General features: G+C 54.6%; 1 protein-coding gene across 1 annotated transcript in view; it reads left to right on the plus strand.

The window, feature by feature from the left end:
• The first annotated feature begins 7,603 nt into the window (after positions 1-7,603).
• LOC141276605 (uncharacterized) overlaps positions 7,604-21,817 on the plus strand; it is a 236,105-nt gene continuing 221,891 nt past the window's right edge. The window contains exons 1-2 of the mRNA XM_073793313.1: positions 7,604-8,098; positions 10,324-10,435. Of these exons, the coding sequence (XP_073649414.1) occupies positions 7,604-8,098; positions 10,324-10,435 (607 nt within the window). The remainder of the gene's footprint in view (positions 8,099-10,323; positions 10,436-21,817) is intronic.

Genomic DNA, 21,817 nt, shown 5'->3' on the forward strand with positions numbered 1-21,817 from the left:
CTTCCCCGTCTCCTTCTGGGGTTGGAGAAAACATGAGTAGAGATGCAAGACTCCCATCTTGCTTTTCCCCTGCAAACAAGAGTGTGAGCAGAATGACGCATTTCATATGTGAAGTGGGGGATGTCAAAGGGCTTGCGCGCTGCACTGAGGCCTCCTGGGAACGGCTACTTCCTTCCGGCTGCGTGAGGGAAGCAAACATCATTAGGCACACGGTTGGATTTCCAGGGTCCAGGTCCTGTGATTGTGGCTGAATCAACGAGATGCCTGGCTAACTCTGCTGTTGTGGAATGGCTGTTCCCTGCAAGCCCAGGATGAGCACACCCCTCCTCCCTTCTGCGCATCAAAGGGCAGCAGTGGGACGGCCTGCGAGCTTACCTGCAACACGGCTCCTAGAAGTGATGTTTCCTCCCTGTGTCTCACCCATGAGCAGCTAAGTGAGCAGGCACTGGAGGCAGCTGAGGTGGGTCTGCGGTTTCCCAGCCTTGAAGGTGGGTGTGTTACAGCTAGTTATCCACTGCTGGGTAACAAATCACCCATAACTCAGTGTCTTAAATCATTCACCTCCGATTGCATCTCACCATGTTGCGGGTCAGGAATTGGAACAGGAATTCTGTTCCACGTGATATCAACAAAGGTCCCTCGGAGCTACTCAGCTGGTGGATGGACTGGTCTGGTGGGTCCTGGGGAGTTTCACTCATGAGGTGGGCACAGCTGGAAGGCCCCCTGCACACGGCTTTCTCAGCAAGGTGGCTTCAGGTGGTTAGACTTCTTACACGGCAGCTCAGGGGCCCAGAGAGGGGGGGTCCCAATGGGCCCCCTGGGAGCTGCAAGGCTTCTTATGACCTATTGTCAGAGGTCCCAGAAGTCAGTTCTATCACGGTTGCCCAAACAAGTCAGGAAGGCCAGCCGGGATTCAGGGGAGGAGAGTCCAGCTTCACTTCTCAACGGAAAGAGAACAAAGAATTGGCTGCCACCTTTAATCCCCTACAGGCAGAGTGGCTGCTTTGTCTATAAGCCTCGTTCCTTCCTGAGTAAATGGGGATCACGATGGACCCTCCTTCAGAAAATGGTCATGAGAATAAAATGAGATGATGCGTTTAAACCACTTTGGCCCAGGAATAGGGTCAGTAGCGAAGGCTCTTCTTTCCTGGTTCCATCTGGACCACGGGAGTGGCTACTGCTGGCCAGTGACGCCAGCCCTCCTCCGGCTGCATTATGTCTCTGGTACTTTCACAGTATTCCTCTGGACACTGAATTTCCAGTGCAGTAAATTGGCTCCTGGGTGGGGAAGGCCCTGGGGCCCAGCGAAGATCATTCTCTCTTAAGAGCAATGAGCATTTATTGAGAATGTGCCTTCCCCAGCAGTAATTTATAAACGAGAGAGCATTGAAATCCCCAGAAGAAGGAGACTGTTTATAAACGCAGAGTGCTTCGTGCTCGCCGCTTCCCAAGTGGGAGAGGGTGAGGGCAACTTTGTAAACGGTGTCTACAAATCCCTGCTGTGAACGGTGCTCACCAGGGCTCAGGAGACGACGGCCGTGACCAGCAGGGTCCATGGCAGGTGGCTCACGCGGGGCCAGAGGTTATCGCCCTGGAGGGGGCAGTGATGGGAGGGAGATGCCTGAGCACCATGACCACCGGCCCCACCCGCAAGCTCACGCCAAAGGCTGGGGGGGGGGTAACCCAACCCATCCACCACCTCCAAAGTTGGGATCATAGATGCAAAGGACCACGTGAGTCAGGAAGGAAGCCGTTGGCTTATCTGAAATTCACGTTGGGGGGAAGTGGGAGAGAAGAGCCTGTAGTCGTCACTAGTTAAAAACCCAGGAGTGTCGGAAGCAGATAAGATGTCCTTAAATAGGTGAATGGATAGTTAAACTGTGGTACCTCCATACAATGGAGTGATAAAAAGACGTGGAGGAAAGGTAAAGGTAAACGCACATTGCTAAGTGAAAGAAGCCAATTTGAAAGGGCTACATCCTGTATGATTCCGGCATCCTTCTCCACCAACCCACCCAGCACCTGCCTTTTCCGAGTGCAGCGAGGATCAGTCCTAGGCCACGTTCTATGGTAGGAGCCTTGTTCCTGGGGATCGATTCCACGGAGTTTAGCTTCAGAGCTGGGTCGCCTGCTGCGTAGACCGGTGACCATGTCTGTACTGTGCCACCCGCCTCCTTTCTTTCTTCAGAGCTTTTCTCATTTCACACACAGAGCCCAGCAGCCTTGAGACCCTCCCAACCATCCTGAGAATCCCCTGCCGTACCCCACCTGGACAGGTGATATCCCTGCCACCTCCAGACCCCTGGCCACATTTCCCTCCCTCAGATCACGCATTCATTTGGCCAACCCATGGGAGCGCCCTTTCTAGAAAGTTATCAGAAATCAAGTCGCCTTTCAAGATGGAAACATTCAGAAGTGGTTCCATGCCTTACCTTCCGGCGTGCATCCTAACTCAGCTGGGGACGTGGGGAGCAGAGTTGCTCAGGCCCTACCTGACATTAGCTCAATGGGTATCGCCGGGGCTGGCTGGGCTCCACGCACCCATATTTTGAGACACTTGTCAGGAGGTCCTGTGGCTTGACTAAAGTTTGAGAATCCCTGCCTTATCCCAAAGAAGTGAATCTCTAATCGGGGTTGTGTTTTTTGAGCAGGTGGCTTCGTCCATCTTCCTCTGCAGACTCTTCTCCATTACAGCTTCAGCCACAGACCAAGAAGCAAAGGCAAATCGAGGGCTTGCTTCTTGAAGACAGGACAGCCTCCCTGGCCCCCGCACTTAGCAGAATGCCCCCACTTAGGCCTCCGAGGCACGTCCCACTGCACCTGCGCAGAGTGGACCGGGGCTGTCACCCCCTGCCAAGGAATCCAGCCACCTCTCAACAGTCCTGAGACTGGTGTTCTGGAGAAGGTGATCAGTGCTAACCCCCCAAAGTTCAGTACTAAAACCAGGTTAGACATAACTTGAAAGGATCCGACCAGTGACTGTAGGTAGAAGCCGTTTCCCCTGGGAACCCAGAAGAGCTGAAGCCAGCAGGACATCATCCAGCTCAGAGAAGCTCATAATTCCAGGCAGATGGTTTAACTTGGGAAGGCCGCTTCCCACTTCCTTTCCATTTTCTTGGTCTCTCCTGTGTTTTATTGCCACTCTCAGTCTACTCATATTTCCAGCGTCTCCCCCGTTTTCTCCTTCCGCTTGAATCTAATATTATCTATTTTACTGTTTCATTGGTTTCCTTTCCTCAGACATTTGTTTTTATCATCCTCCTCGCACTCCCTCACCCACCCGCCTTCCAAATCCCTTGCTGTTGGCGCCCTCACGCTGAACCACCTCCTCTGGCCCCAATTCTCGTCCTTCTCCCCCAGAGTTTATGAGAAGAGAGAAGGGAAACCACCCGTGTTCCTCCCTCCTAGGCGTGGGGCAAGTGTTCGGTTGCAGCATCACCAGACCCCTCCCCGCTCCTCCAAAGTTGCCCAGAAGATGCTTCAGCCCTCCCGGATTTTCTGATCATCCACTGAGACGTTTATTTATTCAGAAATTTGCCCAGGCTGGGCTGGCACTGTCAGGGCTGGGGAGAGAGCCGTGGGTCAGGCAGAGGTGGCCCTGCTCCACTGCAGACATGAGACAAACCAAGAATCAGGTGTGAAAAGTCCTGGGTGACTGGGAGGTAGTTCAAGCCCTCTGCTTGCTCCAGGCCTCGGTTTCCCCTTCTGTCTAATGGGGGCATGTAGGAAGGTACCCAGACGCTCAGGGGAGCTGCTGATTCGAGCCAGAATTGTCGCTGCTTTATTCATCCAGCCACTGGGACTGGATCCTGTAGAGAGAAGTGACTACACCGGGCCCCCTGCCCTCAGACTCTTGGAGTTTCGGGGGGTGGGGGGCATAAAGCAAAAACCTCCATGACAATAGGACAGTGGGACAGTGTGAGGTGTATATGCAGTCGGAAGGCAGCCAAAGACAGCCCCTTGCCCCTGAAGAAAGGCCGGTTGGAGATAGAGGGGTCGCCTCCCACACGAAGGCTGGTGGGTTCCCGACAGAGGGCACAGTGCGGGCACAGGCGCGGAAGCCGGAAGGACGCACGTGCTCCCTGACAGGGGTCCAGGGTGGTGGCGGGCTTGGCGTGACTGGCCTAAAGTGGGAAAAGGAAGAAGATGGGGTGAGGCTGGGAACGTGGGAAAGACCACCTCCTCTGTTCGCGAGGATTACAGGAGATAACAGTTCGAAAGCCCTCCACGCAGGGCCCGGCCCACCCTAAACATCAACGCGTGTTAAGGGAGAGGTGATGTCAATGAAAACAAAAACAGTAATAATAGCGGCTGTGGGGGGGGTGCTGTGATGAACTGGGCGATTGGGATTGACATGTATACACTAATATGTATAAAATGGATAACTAATAAGAACCTGCTGTATAAAAAAATAAATAAAATAAAATTCCAAAAAAAAACCCCAAATAATAATAGCGGCTGTTCTCTTTCTCCCCAGCATCAACCTTCTCCGGGGGTGAGAGTCAGTGGAATTGAAGGCAGAGAGCTGTCTGTGCTGGCCTGTCTCTCTCTCTCTCTCTCTTGCTTTTTCCTTTAAGATTGTTCTTCTGGGTTCCGTGTGGGGAGGTTTTCTCAAGCGGGTGGCAGGCTGATTGCACTCCTTTCTGTAGCGCCTGAATATCTTCAATTGTCCACAAAGATTCTGTTTTATTCTAGGGACCCGCCTTTTGCTAACTTCTCCCTGCTTTCTTTACAAAACAGTTTTTTGTCTAACATTGAAGTATCTAAACAATAATGATAAATGGAGGAGAAACAAATGAACATCAGAGGACAAGGCAGGGAAAAGTAGCCCCGATGCAAGCATTCAGTTTGCTTCCAAAGCTGAAGCCCTTCCCACCAGCAACCTCAACAAGGAGTCTTAGCAAACATCTGCAGGGCCATCAGTCAGAGGAGACCGTCACTCACAGGCTACCCTCTCCGTGGAATTTTCTTACTCTCTCTTAGAAACAGAAACACGCTCTTCTCTGGGGGCTCTACCCAGCAGCCTGAGAGGATAGCTCCTCGCCAGGTGGGCTTAGCCTGCTGGCACTGGGCAGAGCCGGGCGGCTGGAGCCCTCCCTCACGGCAGCTGTGTCTCCAACCCCAGCTCCGCCCTGAAACACCCAGATTCAGTAGGTCCAGGGTGCGGCCCAGGAGGTAGCATTTATAGATGCTCCCAGGAGCCGCCTATGGCCTTTGGGTAGGCCAGTGGTTCTCAAACACTAGTGTGCGTGAACACCAACCTAAGAGGCTGTTAAAAGGCCAGGTCCTGGGCCCCATTCCCCAAAGCTCCAAGTCAGTGGGTCTCAGGTGGAGCCCAGGAGTCTGCATTTTTCACAAGCCCCGCTAGGATTCTGAAGCAGATCACGTGAGGACAGAGGTGGGCTGGAGGGAGGGTGGGTTCCCATGCAGACTCCCGTTCAGGAGGCCTGGCGTGTGGCCTGAGGGTCCGCATTTTCAACAAGTCCCCGAGGGGAGTCTGTGCTGCTGCTCTGGGGACCGTCCTCTGGAAGCCACTGCCCTGTATTTCAGACGGTCTTTTCCTTCCTCTCAGTGTGCCCTCTGCTTCATTCACAGCAAGCCTGATAAACCAATGCTCTCTACTGGACTTGCATCAGTTACTGCAGTGTTTCTGAAACCATATTCCTAAACATGCGAGTTCCCATAAGACATCGTATTCAATATATTGTATACGAGGTCTCCTCCAGCAAATGAGTTTGGGGAAGAAAAATGCTCCCCAGGCCAGGGGTGCAGGGCCGGGGTGAGAACACTGGTCCTGCAGCCTCCGCCTGGCCTCCCCACGCCTCCTCCTCTCCTGCCCAGGGGAGCAATGGGTATGACAGCAGGCCCCACTCTGGAGTCAGGACGGCTCTAGGAGTTAATTCACACAAAGCTCCCCCATGTGCTCCTCCCCCAAGGCTGACTGGAGTCAGGATGGGCCTTCCAGGTCTGCAAGTCATCATGCACTTCAGCGGACTCAAGACTCTGAGACACTCAGTGGCAGGAGACGGTGGGGGGGAGGGGGAGGGGGAGGGGGTTTCCCCCCAGTGTTTGGGCCTCAGGACCCCCCGACCCAACACCACTGTTTTTGTAATTTAAGTTGGCACACGTGTTTGCACGCGGAGCAGTTTCAGGAAGCACAGCAAGCAAGTGCTGGGTTCTGGAAGCCTCTCCCGAGAGCAAAATCTGCATCATACTCGGACCTTCTGAGACAAAGGCAGGTCCCCGTGATGGACATTTCAGAACTATTGCAAGGACCGTGGCCGGCCTCTGTCAGCTCCCTGCTGTGCTGAAGTACCCTGAGTAAGGGGGTAATTGGAGAGGTCTTAGCACAGCGCTGAGGAGTGGAACTTCTCCCAGCGTGGGTCTTGGGTGGGTCTGTCCATGAAACGTCACTGGTGACAAAGGATCTGTGCTGAAGTCTGCGCGTAAAGGTAAGCCAGGCACACTCAGCCACTTACAGGGGCACCCTGGCCCTATCCCGCCAGGCTGGGAACCGATGGGGCTCTGGCCAGGTGTGGCAGGCCGTTACTGATGCAGTGTCCCCTTTAACTGTCACACAGTTACTGGGTGAGAAGCCACAAGTCGCCGTGCTCTCAGATACACACTTGCCTTGCCCCTCTGCAGTTGTCTAGACCCTGACTTCCTTCAGTCCAAGGCAGCGCGCTAACCAGCAGGCCCCCCAGCCCAGGTGCAAGGGTTCCAGGGGAGGGCAGGGCTGTGCTACAGCTCTCCTGCTCTCCTGCCCAAGTTGGCCCTGACCTTGGAGCTCAACAGTTCAGTCAATCTTCTTCCCCCTCCTTTGCAGCATATTTCTTAAACCAGAACTAATGTATTCTGGACACAGAGCTCTCCAAACCAAGACAAAGAAAATTTGAAATATCTGAGCAAACAAAACCACTTTTCTTAAAATCTCCAAACCAAAAGGGAACGTGCAGAAACATTTACTCACTTTCCAAGCTGTACACATTTTTCACTTGATGAGCCCTTAAGGAAGTGTTCCCCCAGTTCAGAAATCGCCCAAGCAGGCCCGCCTGGCCCGTCCGGCTGGCGCTCCTGCCCGCTCTTCTGCGGGGGAGTTTCTGTCTTTTCTTCCTGGGGCCTCTAAATTCTTTCTTCGCTTCTCAGGCCTAACAGTGTATTTTGATGCACAAACAGGAATTAGCCCCTTCCTTGGTCCTTAAGGGTCCACCACAGCCAGGGCCCAGACCTGGAGCTTTCCCTCACCCTGGGTGTCCATGCAGCCTGCAGGCCCTCTCTCTGCGCTTTCCGCTTTCCTAATCGGCTGGTCTCTCGGGGCTAATTCCTGGGAGCCCCAAAGATACGCAAGGCCAGGAGGTGGGCCTGGGACAGGAGAGTTAGTGGGAAGACACCTGAAGCATACAGGACAGATGGGGGTGCCTACCCCCACTGTGGGCCCAGGCAGGGATCTGGACTGAGGCATCAGGTTCTCCCCATCCCCAAGGCGTACCCATAGTTTGGGATCTGGGACCACCATCCCTTGTTCAGACCTCACAGCTCCCCCCGCCCCTTTTTCCCCAGTAGACTTTGTGTCCTCGGCCCCTTCGGCTGACCCGGGTTCCAGATGCCCTGTCCGGGCCGAGTGGTAAGGTGGGGCGCGGCGGCTGGGCGGGGACGCGGGGTGCGCGGGTGCGGCGCGGAGGGCGCGGCGCCTTTAAGGCCCGCGTCAGGCCGAGCGAGCGCAGGGGCCGGGCGGCGGGGCGGGGCCTCGGCGGGGCCGCCGCGCGGCTTCACCTGCAGTTCCGAACGCGCGGAACAGAGGCGCGGGCGGCTGAGAGGCCGGCGGACGCACCCGCCCGAGGGAGCCCGCCGCCGGCCGGACTTGGCCTCGCTCCCGGAGCCGGGCGGCAGTCGCGGCGGCGCAGCCTGGCTGCAGGAGCTGGGCCCGCTTGAGCGGCGGCGGCCGCGATCGGAGCGGCGCTATCGGGGCGGCGGCGGGGAACGGGCTCCGGGCGCCAGGCATCGGGCGGGCGCCGGGGCGCGGCGCGGCGCGGCGGGGAAGATGACCGTGGGCTCCGGCGTGCTCCTCGTGCTGCTCTCGCTCTCCGGCGCGCTCCGGGTAAGTTGCGCCTCGCGTCCGGGCCGCTCGGCAGCCCAGGCAGCGCGGGGCCGCCCCCGGAGCCGGCGGGGCGCGCACTCGCCCGGCGGGGCTTTCCCGGGCTTCCCCGGCCCGCGCCGGGCGTCCCCGGCGCGCGCACCGCTGCATCCAGCCGGCTCCCGCGCTCCGCGGAGCCGCCTGCGGTCGGCAGGAGCGAGGAGCCGCCGGGTCCCCGGGGAGCGGCGGTGCGTTGCGGAGTGCGGGACGCGGGGAGCTCTGCCCGAAGCGGACCCGCCGAGCATCCCTCAGCCACCCCAGGTCCGCGGCCGCTGCCCCGGAGCTTGGCTCTCTCGCGCTGGGGCAGGCTGCCCGCTGGCGGAGCCGGCGAGCCCTCCGTCGCCCTCTCGCCGCGCTCCTCCGGAGTTGGCGAGCCCAGCCCGGGCCAGGGCTGAGAACGAGGGGAGCTGGCGGCGGCCGGCCGGAAATCAGGGTGTTGGGGACACCGGCTCTGGCCGCCCCTGCTGGGGGCCGGTGCTCCCGGCGCGGCGCCGCATCCGTCCTCGTTCTCTGGGTGCTGGCAGGGACCGCCGCTGCTGGTGGGCGGCGGATGTGGACCGAGGGGCATTCTCGCTGCGGACTTCCCGCGGCGCCTGCTGCAGCCAGTGTTCGGCGGGGCCCTCGCGGCTCGGAGCGGGGCCGGAGAGCCAGGCGCCAGGCAGGAGCCTGGTGAGGTGCACCGGGGAGCACGGTCCGGGCACCCGCCTTCTTCCTGCGGAGCCCCGCGAGCTCTGTCCCCAGCCCTGCGCTGCGCCTGCAGGGTGCAGGTCCCGAGGGCAGCGTGCAGGCTGCGCCGGGGGGCGCCCCTGGGGTAAGGCAGCGGGGCCGCGAGAGTTGCAGGAACCCCCTCTCGTGGCCGATCGGCCTCGCTGCTCCTCCAGGGCCTCGCTGTTGTAACCTCGGAAATAAACAAGTGCCCGCGGCCGGAGGCCCGCCACTGAGGCTCCGGGCGCTTCGGTGCGCTCGACCCACGCCCGGGCAGGTGGAAACTTTCCTGGGCGAGTTAGGTATCCCCGGGCTTCGGTCGTATTTGGAGCTTCGTTCTCGAGGCACGGAGCCGCGGTGCGGAGCTTTACCCGAGGAGTGACCCTGCGCCCTGCCCTGCCTCCCCTGGGTGATTTTTGATGGGGGCGCCGCGCCCAGGCCGGCGTCGGGGTCCCGGGAGCTGCGGACTGGGGCAGCCTCCGGTGCCGAGAACGGGCGGGCGTCGGCGCGCAAGCCTGGAGGAGGCGGGGAGGTGCGTTCCGCTTGGTGGCCCCGCGAAGGCGCGACTGCGGGGCTCGGGCTGCGCCCCTGCTCCTGCGCTCGCTGCGGAGCCGGGAGCTGTGGCGCTCCTTCTTCTGACGCGGGGCTGGCTTCCCGTCGCACATGCAGCCTCTCCCTCCGTTCCCCATCCCTACGCAGCTGACCTAGCTGCCACTCCCCGCAGCCTGGGAGGGGCTCTTCGCCCACCTCCGCACTTCCCTGCCCTCCCAGCGATCAGGGTTCTAGACCTCACACTGGGCAGGATAGCCCAGGGTGCGCCGGGGGACAGGACAGGAGGACACCCACCTTCTTTGGTCAGTTAGGGAAGCTCTGGCCTGGTTAGGCTGGAGATGAGGGCTCCAAAAGTGGACAAGCGTCCAAGAAGTGGAGGGGTAGGACTGGAGGGTGGGCGGAAGCCTCGGCCGCCTCCCTGCAGCCTCCCCGAGAGCCAAGCTCCGAGGTGGAGCTGAGTCTTGGAGAATCTCCTTTCCTGCCCTGCCCCTCTCCTTCCTCCTGGCCACCACAGGGAGGAGAAGGCCTGCTGGCCCACCTCGGCCCAAGCCTGAGCACTGGCGTGGGAGGGTGACACGGCCCGGGCAAGAGCCTGCTCCCTTGGCCGCCCCTCCTCTGTGTCTGCATTTGCTAACTCCTGGCTCTGCTGCTGGACAGTCCTCAGACCTTCCCTTATGCCACGTGTGGGTGAGGCCCTGACAGGCCCTCAGCCTCGCCATCCGCCGGCTCTCCCTCCCTGCTGCATGCCCCCTGTCCCCGGCCAACGTGGAGACCACAGGGGCAGACCCCAGATTATGTCTGGGAGGAGGCTCTGGTGGACCAAGGCTTGTCATAGCTGGAGACCTTGCATGCAGGAGGCCCGACTAAACGTGGGTTGGATGCAATTTCTGTGAACCTGTGTTTTTTCTGACCTCTCTTGTTTTTGTTCTCAGGCCCACAATGGAGATCTTACAGCCAGGGAGACCTGCAAAGCTGGATTCTCTGAAGAAGATTACACGGCATTAATCTCCCAAAATATTCTGGAAGGAGAGAAGGTCCTCAAAGGTAAGGCAGACATGTAAATGAAATGGCATACCATGCTCTGGATTAGGGAAACATTACCACCCACAGAAAAAGAGGCTCGGCTGGCTTTGAGCCAGGCTCTTTGCAAAAAAAAAAAAAAAAAAATGGTGGAGAGGTCAGTGGAGGTGCAGCTCGGTAGACCTAAAAGGCCTTTTGCAGCACAGGTGAATGATTCAGAATCCCTGTCATTTTTGAGTGAGGTGAATCATTTCCTGGGCAACAAACTGGAATTCGGATGTAGCGTCACCCAAATAAGGTGCAGAGAGAGAGACCTTCTTACCAAGTATTTTTGTGTATGAAATTCTGGATTCTCAAATTATCCCTGCTTTGAAATGCATGATAAAGCAGACGATGTTGTTGGGGACGCAGTAAATAAGCCCACAGACGTTCTGTTCGCAAATGTGCCATGAGTTTTCATTACTGTCCCACTGACAGCACGGAAACACACGTGCAGGAGGGAGCTGCCGATTAGCTTTATTGTAACCACAGGACGATATCCACATTTGTGATGGGGAAGTCAGAGGCAGCTTCAGAACTCAAATGACAATAGATCATTCTGCATATCGACCTGTTTCCCTCTCAAGACAAACTAACTAACCTTTATTTGCATGGGAGGGGAAATAAATCAGTTCTTTCTTCCTTGAGGTTTCAAATTGGCACCACAGACACCTCGGCGCGTGCCTTCCCTCCCCGCATCGGCTTCCCAGAAGCGGCTGCGTTTAGCCGATTCCAAAGTGATGGAGGGAACAAACTTTAGTGGAAGCATCAAAGCTAAGTTTCAATATTCAGGGCAAAATCATGCTCAGGCTGCTGACTTCCTGCCCAGTTTTCTGTTTTAGGGAATACGGCGTCCCCGCCACGAGCACTGACAGCAGATCCTTCGTGTGCGGGGGAACGCTCACAGAGTTGGTTGATTCTTCACATCCTGTCTGTGGAGACAGCTCGTTGACCTACTGTGTGTGCCTGGTTATGTTAATCAGGATCTTACTTTGCACCGAGTCCAGCTTTTCTAACTTATTTGTTGTCATCTGAGTTGACTATTAATATAGGGGTGTGATACTATTGACTCTTTCATTGATTATCAAAAAACAAAAAACAGCAACAAAAAAACCCAACCTCTTGGCAGTTGGCCTGGAAGCGGGCTGGGTAGCTGTGGGAGGGAGCATCTATGGTAAGAGTTTTCAAGAGATGCTTTGTTAATTGCACAGTGTGTGTCATTTTAGACCGCCTTTCAGGATCTGTGGGTTTATGAGAATCCCTGTGTGTGCACAGAGAAGGCCCGGAAGACTCTCTCACTCTCAGTGCAAATCAGGGGCGGCTAACTGCGGTCCTGCTGTTTGTGTGTCCTGAGGCTGGCATCCTTGCCACCTCCCCAATATGCAGCTAAACTTAAGATCTTGGCATATCAATTTTACTCAGGAATTTAAGAAAAAGTACCTCTATTTTTGTAACAGCAGATGCTACCTACTATGGAAGAGAATGACAGATGATTCTCTTACTTTTCTTAATAAAATGTAAGATTTCCAGCTAGCATCTCCTCTCTCTCCTGGTGGACCGTGCGGGTCCAGGCTGACCTGCCCTCTGCTCCTAGCCCATGTGATGGGGAAGCCTTGGTCGCTGGCTGGATGCTGGCCTGCCCCGTATGCCCCAGGAGTCCATCATCGTACGTGAACTTGGACCAGCTCACGGACTGTGTGGATGCAAGACTCATATTCTCTGCACTTACTTGTACCCGCGATGAGGCCCAACCCAAACCTGGTTGAGGGGGAAATCACAGAGTATCTCCCTCACCTGCGTGTGCCACTCCCTCTGTGTTCTCAGGGACAGAGAGGTTTTATCTTAGAAATAATTTTACACATATGGAGGCAAAAGCTACCACTGCATACACTCAAGCCACGGCAGATAAAAACCTCTGTTTATGTAGAAAACTTTGCAAACGACAGGGCCACAGTGAAGATGCATGTGTCGAAAATAAATAAGTGGCCCAATATTTCTGTTATCCTGGTAGGAATCAAGTTAAATAGGTAATGACTACTTACAATTGAGTTATGCCAGCGGAGAGAGCTTAACCTTAATTTGACAAGCAAAGCTTCACAGAGTCCCCGTTTTATTCTAAATGCGCCGTAAGCCGTTAATGACTGCTTTGCGGTTCCTTCTCTTTGCCGGAGTAAGCTCACCGGCAGCCCCAAACATCCAGGCTCCAGAAGGAGAGATTTGTTACACAGTAATTAACTTGTTGATGATAAATGGATGGAAGAAATGTTGTGGCATTTTGTTTTATGTCTAAATGAAAAAGCATTTGCATTCAAAAAATTTCACGCTAATTAGGCTTAAAACCGTTTTCCCCAGTAGGGTAGCAGATACTATGGTATTGGGATCCTTTTGAATGGCGGGCAGAACCGCTACGTACGCCGTCTGGAGTGTTTGTTTAGCTGATCTGTAGTTCCTAGATCCCCTCCGCGTTGCGTTTCCCGTCTGTGCTCCTCCTGGCGAGCACTCGAATGTAACTGCACACGCTGTTACCCCGTGGTTTGTTTCCAGGATCATTCACTGATGGCCACGATCACTGGTGCATGGTAATGTCTAAAATAGGATGGTGGAGCCCTTTTCCTTACGTGACAACCGCGCGTTCTCTGCACCATAGTTTAGCATTGGGTAGTGGCTAAGCTGGTGTCTTTTTCTCGGCTTCGTTAATAATTCACGGTCAGCCCGGCCCGAGGCTGCAGCTGATGCGCTGACCTGCATCGCTCTCTCATGGCGGGCAGAGTTCTGCGAAAACCCAGACCAGCTTCAAGGTAAAACCCCACAAGGATGGGAGATTGAGGGGCGGCTTTGTGGGAAACCAGCACGGATGGGTCGTATCTGTCCTCGCTCCTGGAGAAGTGAAAATGTTGTCTGCCAGGGCAGGGGAAGTGGGGTCTGGACATTGCCCCACGAGTTCAGAGAATACAGAAAGAGGTGCTTTGTTTCTGATGACTTCATTTACTGAGACTGCCTCAGAAAAGCCTTCCCTCTCCCATATCCCAGTGAGTTTATGACCATCTTGTGCCCTTGACCACACTTTGCTTTCTCATTGGAGAATTTATATTATCTGGTCAATCATCTTTCTTACTTAAACTGTAAGGTTCATGAGGGCAGCAGCCCCGTCACTCTGGTTTAACATTTAGAATGTTCTGGGCCAACAGGATAAAACCCAATTAACAGAATCTTAAATGAATGGGGTTTAATTTTTCTCACATAACCGTGAAGAGATAGGTAGTCAAGGACTGATCAGGTCAGTGGCACCATGTCATGCCTAATCTTTATTCTTATCGTTCTACCATCTTTAGTTTGTCAGTGTATTGCCTGATCATTGTAAACTGGCTGCTGTGGCTCCAGGCATTGCATTTGAGTTCACAGCAAGCTAGAAAAAGGAGGGAGTAGTAGCACCATCTTCATCTCTTCCCTGTATCAGAAAAACAAACACTTTCTCAGAACCCTTGCTGAAGTTCTCACTGGCAAGGACTAGGTCACATTCCACTCCCAGTGGAAAGAGGTGGGGAGGCTGGGAAGCAGAGAATTGCACAGTCTGACTTAGACCTGTTATGATCCATCACCTGGTAGATGAGTAAATTGCTACTTGGAGCAGAGTTGGGCGTCTTAGGAAGGAAGACGGGAGGAATGGGTACCGAGGAGACAAGCATCAGTGTCTGCCACATAAAGGTTTCCCCAGCTTCCAGCGCCCTACCCAAAGCAGAGTAACAGGCAATGCCTTGTAGAACGAATGACTCATTTGTGTATCAAGTCACACAGAGGGAGGGATGGTTGAGGAGAGACCAAATGCATGCGGGGGTCTGGAATCGGCATCTAAGAAATCGCCACAATGTAATGACTGTGGCCAGAAGTACCGCTATCTTGTCTTTACAAGTATGTTGAAAATAGCCTCTTTACCCTCCTCTGTGAAGACAGGTAACACTCTTGCCAGGGTGGAAGGTGTCGCTAGATGCATGGACCAGACGCTGAGCGAGTCTGACTGCACACCTATCACCCAGTGTCATGCCTGCCTTGTGGGGCCGTGGGTGTGCAACCAGTGTTGTCAAGTGAAGTCATGAATGAGCCGGAAAATGTTGACACTGTGGTGTTTCTGAGTCCCCTCCGTCAACTCACAGATAAGCGGGAGCTGCTCGGAATGTTCAAATAAATGGCACACACGACAAAGCCACCCTGTGTGCTGTGAATCACTGGACACTTCAGGTTGCCTGTCCAGTATCCATTCTGTCCCTTTTCCTTACTAACAGAACCTCTTCCTTACTAATGAAACCTCTTCTGTCCTGATCCGGTTGGCTCACACTGAGCCCTGTTTAATATACTCACACCTCTGGTAGACTTTTACACCAAGGTGGCAATATGGCCCTTTTCTGGTCAATGGGATCTGACTAGGTTTTTCTGTTAGATGAGACTTGTGGGAAAGCTGTTTTTTTCATGGTAAAGAGTCACAGACTCAGCTGGCCATGCCTTCTTTCTTTTGCCCTTACCTTTTTCTCCTGCCTGGAATACGGATGTGATGTCTGGGGCAGAGCAGCCATCTTGTGACTGTGAGGATGGTGGAGTGGGAACTGGATCTCAGGTGGCATCCTTGAAAAACTGCAGACCTTTCACTGTCCCCTGAGAGATGAGAAAAATAAGGATAAAACACCACAGTCGAGTTTCTTGTGACGTGCAGCTAAATGCAATCCCTGCCTTTGGGAAAGCAAGAGCTGTGCGTGCTAGCAAGTGCTTGTCTTTCCCTCTGGAAGCTCAGAGCATGTTTCATGCTCTGCCCTGAGCCTCTATCCATCCTTTGTTTCTTGGGCCTTGGCCTTACTCTTGCTCTAGCGTCCTTCTGCTCCTTTGTAAATTAGTATCCACGTCCAGCACACTGGATCGCAGAGAGCATGTCTGGGCACTCGGTACATATTTGGTGAACAGACGAAATGAATAGTCACCACTTCAGACTTTCTCTTTGGCCAGGATATGACTGAATCATTACATATATTAAGTCAGGGCTGTCTATCTCATCCACCCATCCCAGAATGTGAACTCTCTGCTGGCTGTCTTAGCCACCCTCTTCCAGGAAGCCAGGAGATTATGCACTGGGAATCTTGGTCTTAACAAAGACATGGAGTTGAGTGGAGGTGAAGCAGGACTGAGCCCCAGCGGGTGGCTTCCACTGGCTCTAAGCCAGGACTTTCCTTGCTCTTGAAGCCAAAGGAGGCTCCTTTGAGCACCCAGACCTCACTGCCTTCTATTGGTGGTACCTCAGGTGTCCCCTGAAAAGGAGCACCCGGAGCCCGTGGTAGTGGTGGAGACCATGGTACCCCTCTGGCTGTCTTTGGGGCCAGCCTTGCCTTTTCAGGGACCAGTGCTGTTTTGGGTTTCTCAGCAGCCTTTCCCTGCTATAATTTTGCCTGGTCACAGAGTTAAGAGGTTTAGAAAGAGTTTATATACTTAGAAAGTGGCTTCTATCAGATAAGAGGTAAGAACAGCACAGTGATAAAGCACGAAAAGCCTGCTTCATGCTCTGCCCACGCGCCAAAGCTCACGCCGATGGAGGGCCCTGATAGCCGTGTTTAAAACCAGAAGCAGGCCAAGGACTGCGGCCCCTGCCCTCGGCCACCGCACCGCGTGCGGGCCCGGCCCCTGCTTCTGTTGCTCCCCCTGCAGCCCGGAGGGAGGTGCTAGTGCCTGGCCTTCCTCCCTGGGTCCCTAAGGCCACGGATCAGGAGCGCCCCCCAGCACCCTCTACCCCCTGTGCCCTCTCTAGTCAACTGTCATGAAATAAAAATCCTCATCTCAGAGGCACACACACCAGTTAGACGTGAGGATGACGGACTCGTCCACGCTGCAGTTTGAAGATTAAGATTTTTGCATTTCAGAAATATGTATTTTAATGGAGTCTTGGGATGAGGGAATGTGAAACTTTATATACTTATAACATTGCGTCCCAGCTGGGTCTGTGCCAGCCTCGGCACACGTCCCGTGTAATCCTCCCAAAAGCCTTTCTGGGGAGGTAAAATTATTCCCATTGTTTGGATCAGAAACTGAAGATTGAGGAGGTTGAGAGATTGGCCTAAATGCATGCAGTTTGCTGTTTTCCCTCATGTTCAGACCCACGCTCTTAGCTTGTTTACATCTCCCCTGTAATGTGAACGGAGATGGTTTCTAGAGCACTTGAGCAGACAAGAGACACCCCAGATGTTCAGGGGCCCCGTCATAAAACCGGCAATTATCAGGCATCCAGACATGCTCATTGTTTCTCACCTTGAACGTTTGGAACAAACAGAGGCCCCGTTTTTCCAGAAGTGCTTGACTGCAGTTGCTGATGTGGAAGGGCCCATCTGAAGTGGCTCCAAACTTGGTGGACACCTTGGGTTGGCAAAACTGGCCTTGGTTTTAGAAGAGCAGGATTTTGCGATGCCAGCAGGAATGTGCGATTCCGGGCATGTGGCAGACAGTCCCAGAACCACACTCTCACTCAGCTCTCAGACTCTGCCCACGTTGGGGACACAGCAGAGAAAGCCTACAGGAGCCAGCCGTCCTGGCACACACTTGATGGGGGCAGGGCTGAGGCTCGGGACAGCGTCATAAACCACTCCTGCTGCGGCTCAGAGCCTGGGGGACCTCGATGAGGCTCCCGAGAAGAGCTGACAAGCCTGGTCTGAAGGAGGCCGCCCACCTGACCAGGCCGGGCTTCCTGGCACCACCTCTGTGGTATGCGGGGGCTGTGTGGGAGAGAGGGCCCTCCGTCTGCAGGTGGTCCTTTCTGCCTGGTTCTGGGGTCCTCAGTGTTTGCAGGGGCCCCCGATTCTAGGTCCTTCCCTCCTTCCTTCCTTGTGTCCTTCTTTCTTTTTCCTTGGAGCATGGTTAGGTGGATGCCAGAACTAAGCACAAACTGAGAGCGAGTGAGGAAGCCAGCACTCATTTTCTCAAAGAATGTTCCTGTTATTCTGACTTTGAAGAAGCAATTCTTACTCCGATGGGGCTTCCCTGGTGGTGCAGTGGTTAGGAATCCACCTGCCAATGCAGGGGACATGGGTTCGAGCCCTGGTCCGGGAAGATCCCACATGCCGCAGAGCAACTAAGCCCGTGCGCCACAACTACTGAAGCCCGCGCTCTAGAGCCCGTGAGCCACAACTACTGAGTCCGCGTGCCTAGAGCCTATGCTCTGCAACAAGAGATGCCACTGCAATGAGAAGCCCGCGCACCGCAACGAAGAGTAGCCCGCGCTCGATGCAACTAGAGAAAAGCCCGCGCACAGCAACGAAGACCCAGTGCAGCCAAAGATAAATAAAATAAATAACATTTATTAAAAAACAATTCTTACTCCCAGTGAATTCCACTATACAAAATGCTGTAAGCTGCGTGACTGTCTTTCCGTCAAGGGTGGAAAGTGTGCTCTTGTAAAACCTCATGGCACTTGTTTTTCTTGTAATCTTCAGAGAGGGCTGTGCTATGCTGTAAGACGGGCTGGTAAAAGCGCTCCCTTTTTGCTTAAAAACTAAGAATTTTGGTGACTTTTTGCCCAGGCTCTAGGCTGCCCTCTCCTGGTGGCCTCTGGTACTGTCTCAGCCACCTCTCCCCACCTCCACTCCTTCTTAAACAAAAGAGAACAAAACTGAACAAAACCCTACTTAATTATCTTGGACTAGTGTATGCGACCAAAGGCCCTTTCCCTTCCAGCCTGCATCAGGGGCACGTGGTGTTTTTTGAGGACTTATTATATGCTAATATGTACTCACATTGAATGCCTTCAAGACACCTGTGGGCTCAGGGCAGTCAGAGGCCACGCCCCCAGACCACCTGGTCTGTATGGGCTGTAGGACTTTCCGCTCCCACACTGCCTTTTCCAGGGAGGAATTTGCTTAGATTGAGGACTGTATGCGTTTCTTAGTGTGGTACAAGTGACCCATAAATGTAGCAGCTTAAAAGACACCGATCTTATCAGCTTGTTCTTCTGGACATCAGACTCCATCCAACATGGGTCCCCCTGGGCTGCAGGCTGGATCCTTCTGGAAGCTCCCGGGAGAATCCGTTTCCTGCCTTTGCAGCTTCTCGAGGCCCCACTGCTGTCCTTTTCTCGTGGCCCCTTCCTCTACCTTCACACCAGCACCGGTGCAGCTCCCCACGGTCACATCACCTTCCCTGACTGCCTCTTCTGCTCATAAGGACCTCGTGAGGACCCTGGGCCCCCCACCCCCGATAGTCCAGCATCACCTCCCATCTCAGGTCCTGGACTTGAGCACATCTGCAGAGGCCCTTTTGCCACGAAGGTGACGTACTCGCAGGTTCGGGGATTCGGACATGGGTGTCCTTGGGGCCTCCCGCAGGCCGCCGCCTGCTGAGGACCTGCTGTGTCTCGGGCGTTGTGCTGTGTTCTTCACTCGGCTCCTGTGGACCCTCAGCGATTCATGCGGGCACCCCCGCTTCACGGAGAGGAAAGTGAGGCCCAGGGCGATTCAGTAACCCAGTGGGAGACGGGTCAGGGAGACCGGTTTGCATCCAAAGCTGCAGGCCTGAGCCCTGCCCCCCATGGCCCTCAACCCACCCTGCCTCACTCTAGGAGCTCCCGCCTCCGGTGTCTCTAGTTAGGACTCTGGTTGGCAGCTTCCTCGTGGGTCCTGAGACGGGGATTTGCCACTCTGGAGACTGAAGGGTGACGGGGGCCACAAAACCCGAAGCAGCTTCCAATCCAGCTGCTTTAACTGCGCCTTGTTCAGCTTCATTGTGTTTTCTTGCCTCGTGTGGAGATTTAGGAAGGCTTAAGGTAAGCCTTCAGCGACAGATAAATATCTGCAGGGCAGGGGAGTGCCACCCCCTGCCTGTCAGGTGGGAGGATGGGCCTCCTGGAGGTGGGAGCTTACCTGCCCAGGGAGAGGCCCCGGGAGAAGCTGCAGGCCTTCCTGGCCTGGAACAGGTGTGCTTTCCATTTAGAATACAGTTTAATTCAGTTCCAGCCCCGGGGTTGGGGTGCAGACCCCGTGTCTGTCCAAGGAGGGGGCCTCGCTCTCCTTATCCTTGAGCCAGGTACAGAGGACGGCTCGCCTTCTGGACCGGCCCCCTTTGGGAGTGCGCACCCTTGCGTGTGCGTCTGACTTGGAGAAATGTTAGAGTTTCGTTTTGCTTGGTTTTTGCTGCCCAAATGTGTTTGAACACCTTCAATGTTGATCTGCCTGGAAAGCCGAGAGGGACCCTAAGCTTCTTCCCGTCCCAGTCTTCTGCGTCCAGCGGGGCAGGGGAGGAGTGAGGGTGGGGAGTTCTCCTGGGAGAGGAGCTGAATGGGGGCGGCCCTCCCTTCTCTAGGCCTTGGTTTCCTTATCTGCAGAGGGGCAGGATGTCCAAGTGTGGTCCAGGAACTGCCTGCCTGGGGGACACTGTTAAACCCGGCAGGCCCCTGGGTCCCCTCCCACACCAACTGTAGCGGGTTGGATGGTGTCGACTTTAAAAAAATGCAGTGTGAGAGTCGTGAGTTAAGGTTTACTGGGGGCAAAATGAGGACTATAGCCTGGGAGACAGCATCTCAGAGAGCTCTGAGAAATCGCTCCAAAGAAGTAGGGGGAAGGTCAGTAGAGATGTGATTTTGGTGAAGGGGGAGTACGTGCAGTCAAACACATATCTTTTGGCAGAAGGTTTCTGCTAGTCACGAGGAGCAGACGTCACCATGAAGGATTTTAGTGCTTTTCTAGATACGAGGAGATACAAGAAGTGGGCTCTTAAAATTGGCTCCTGAAAATATCTAACTATCTGAAGACCTGTTCTGCCACTTTTTCCCAGAGCACAGAGTCCCTCATCTCTGCTCTCCACCCTGAACTCCTTTCAGGGGGTGTCGAAGGTCAGCAGCTGCAGCAGCATGTGATTTAATCCTTGTAGAGGTGGATGGCAAGTGCCCCTGGCAAGGGCCAATTCATGGTTGACAACAGTGGCCCCAAAAGATACATCAACCCAGAACCTGTGACTGTGACCGTGTTTGGAGAAAGGGTCTTTGCGGGTTCAACTAAGCTAAGGATCTTGAGATGAGATCACCCGGGATTATCCAGGGCCCTACATCCAGTGACAAGTGTCTTTATAAGTGACAGAAGAGGAGACACACACACAGGGGAGAAGCTGTGTGACGATGGAAGTAGAGCCTGGAGTGATGAGGCCACAAGCCAAGGACACCTGGGGGACCAGGAGCTGCAAGAGGTGGGAAGGACGCTCCCCTGGAGCCTGTGGAGGGAGTGCAGCCCTGCCAACCTGGATTTCAGACTTCTGGGCTCTAGAACTTCAAGAGAATACTTTTTTTTTTTTTTTTTTAAAGTCTGTGGTCACTTGTTACAGCAGCCCCAGGAAACTCACACACGCACTGAACTAGAAATCCTGGGTCTGTGCCCTAGGACTCTGCCTATTTAATCCAACTGCCAGGGAAGCTGATGTTCCTTAAAGCCTGAAGGCTTCAGTTCTAGAGGACGTTTACCTTCAGAATTCCAGCGCTCAGCATCCCTCGTGAGAAAGTGTGTTTTCCATGAGGGGCTCTGCCAGGAGGTAACCAGCATCCTAAAGTGCTGCTCAGGTGGGCGGTGGGAAGGATGCTGTGGTTTCCATCTCCCCAGAACAGTAAATGGGGCACGTCAGTATAGAAATGTAGGATCTCGTACTATAAAGCCTGACATGGAACAGTTTCATTGGAATTAAAATGTATGTGAGCATTTGCTCTCCTCCCATTATCCTTCCCGGTCAAATGGAATTTTAACAAGGATTATAGCTCAGATAATACCACATAGATACACTGTAAATATTTTGTTAACCTGAAGGTCTGCATTTGGGAATGTATCATTGAACCACTGCTGCTGCAGAAGGAAAGGCACGCTCCCTCTGCCACTGTGGAGATGCGTGTGAAGGAGCGGGTGCCCTCCGGAAGGAAAGCATTCATCGAATATGCCTCTTCTCTCCCCAGAACTGCTTTACTCTGCAAATGCAAAAAGGCATTATTTCTGGCTCCCAGTGTCTCGTTTCCGTGTCTCGAGCAGCCGCGTTTTTGCTGCCTGGCCCCTTAGCTCTCCGGAAAGCAGAGGTGAGCGGGCTTTCCCCAGGAAGGCAGCTGCTCAGCTCAGGTTCCAAGGTCCTGACCCTGTCCCTGTCTGTCTGTGGCTGCGTTGCATGGAGCCTCCTGCATTCCTGGGACCAGACTGTTGCAAGCCGCCCTGCCTGCTGGGTCTGTGTTGACGGGGAGCCCTGGGTATCCCAGGGGGCTCCAGGTCTTAACTGGGAGGGAGTGGCTGTGGCCATCCTGTCTGTCTTTTGGGGTTGGGATGGGCAAGCAACCCAAGGGCCGGTGACCGGCATGGGAATGGGCCTGGCCTTTCCATGACC

The sequence above is a fragment of the Tursiops truncatus genome, chromosome 15 (assembly GCF_011762595.2).
Source record: "Tursiops truncatus isolate mTurTru1 chromosome 15, mTurTru1.mat.Y, whole genome shotgun sequence".
In the NCBI taxonomy this organism is placed as follows: Eukaryota; Metazoa; Chordata; class Mammalia; order Artiodactyla; family Delphinidae; genus Tursiops; species Tursiops truncatus.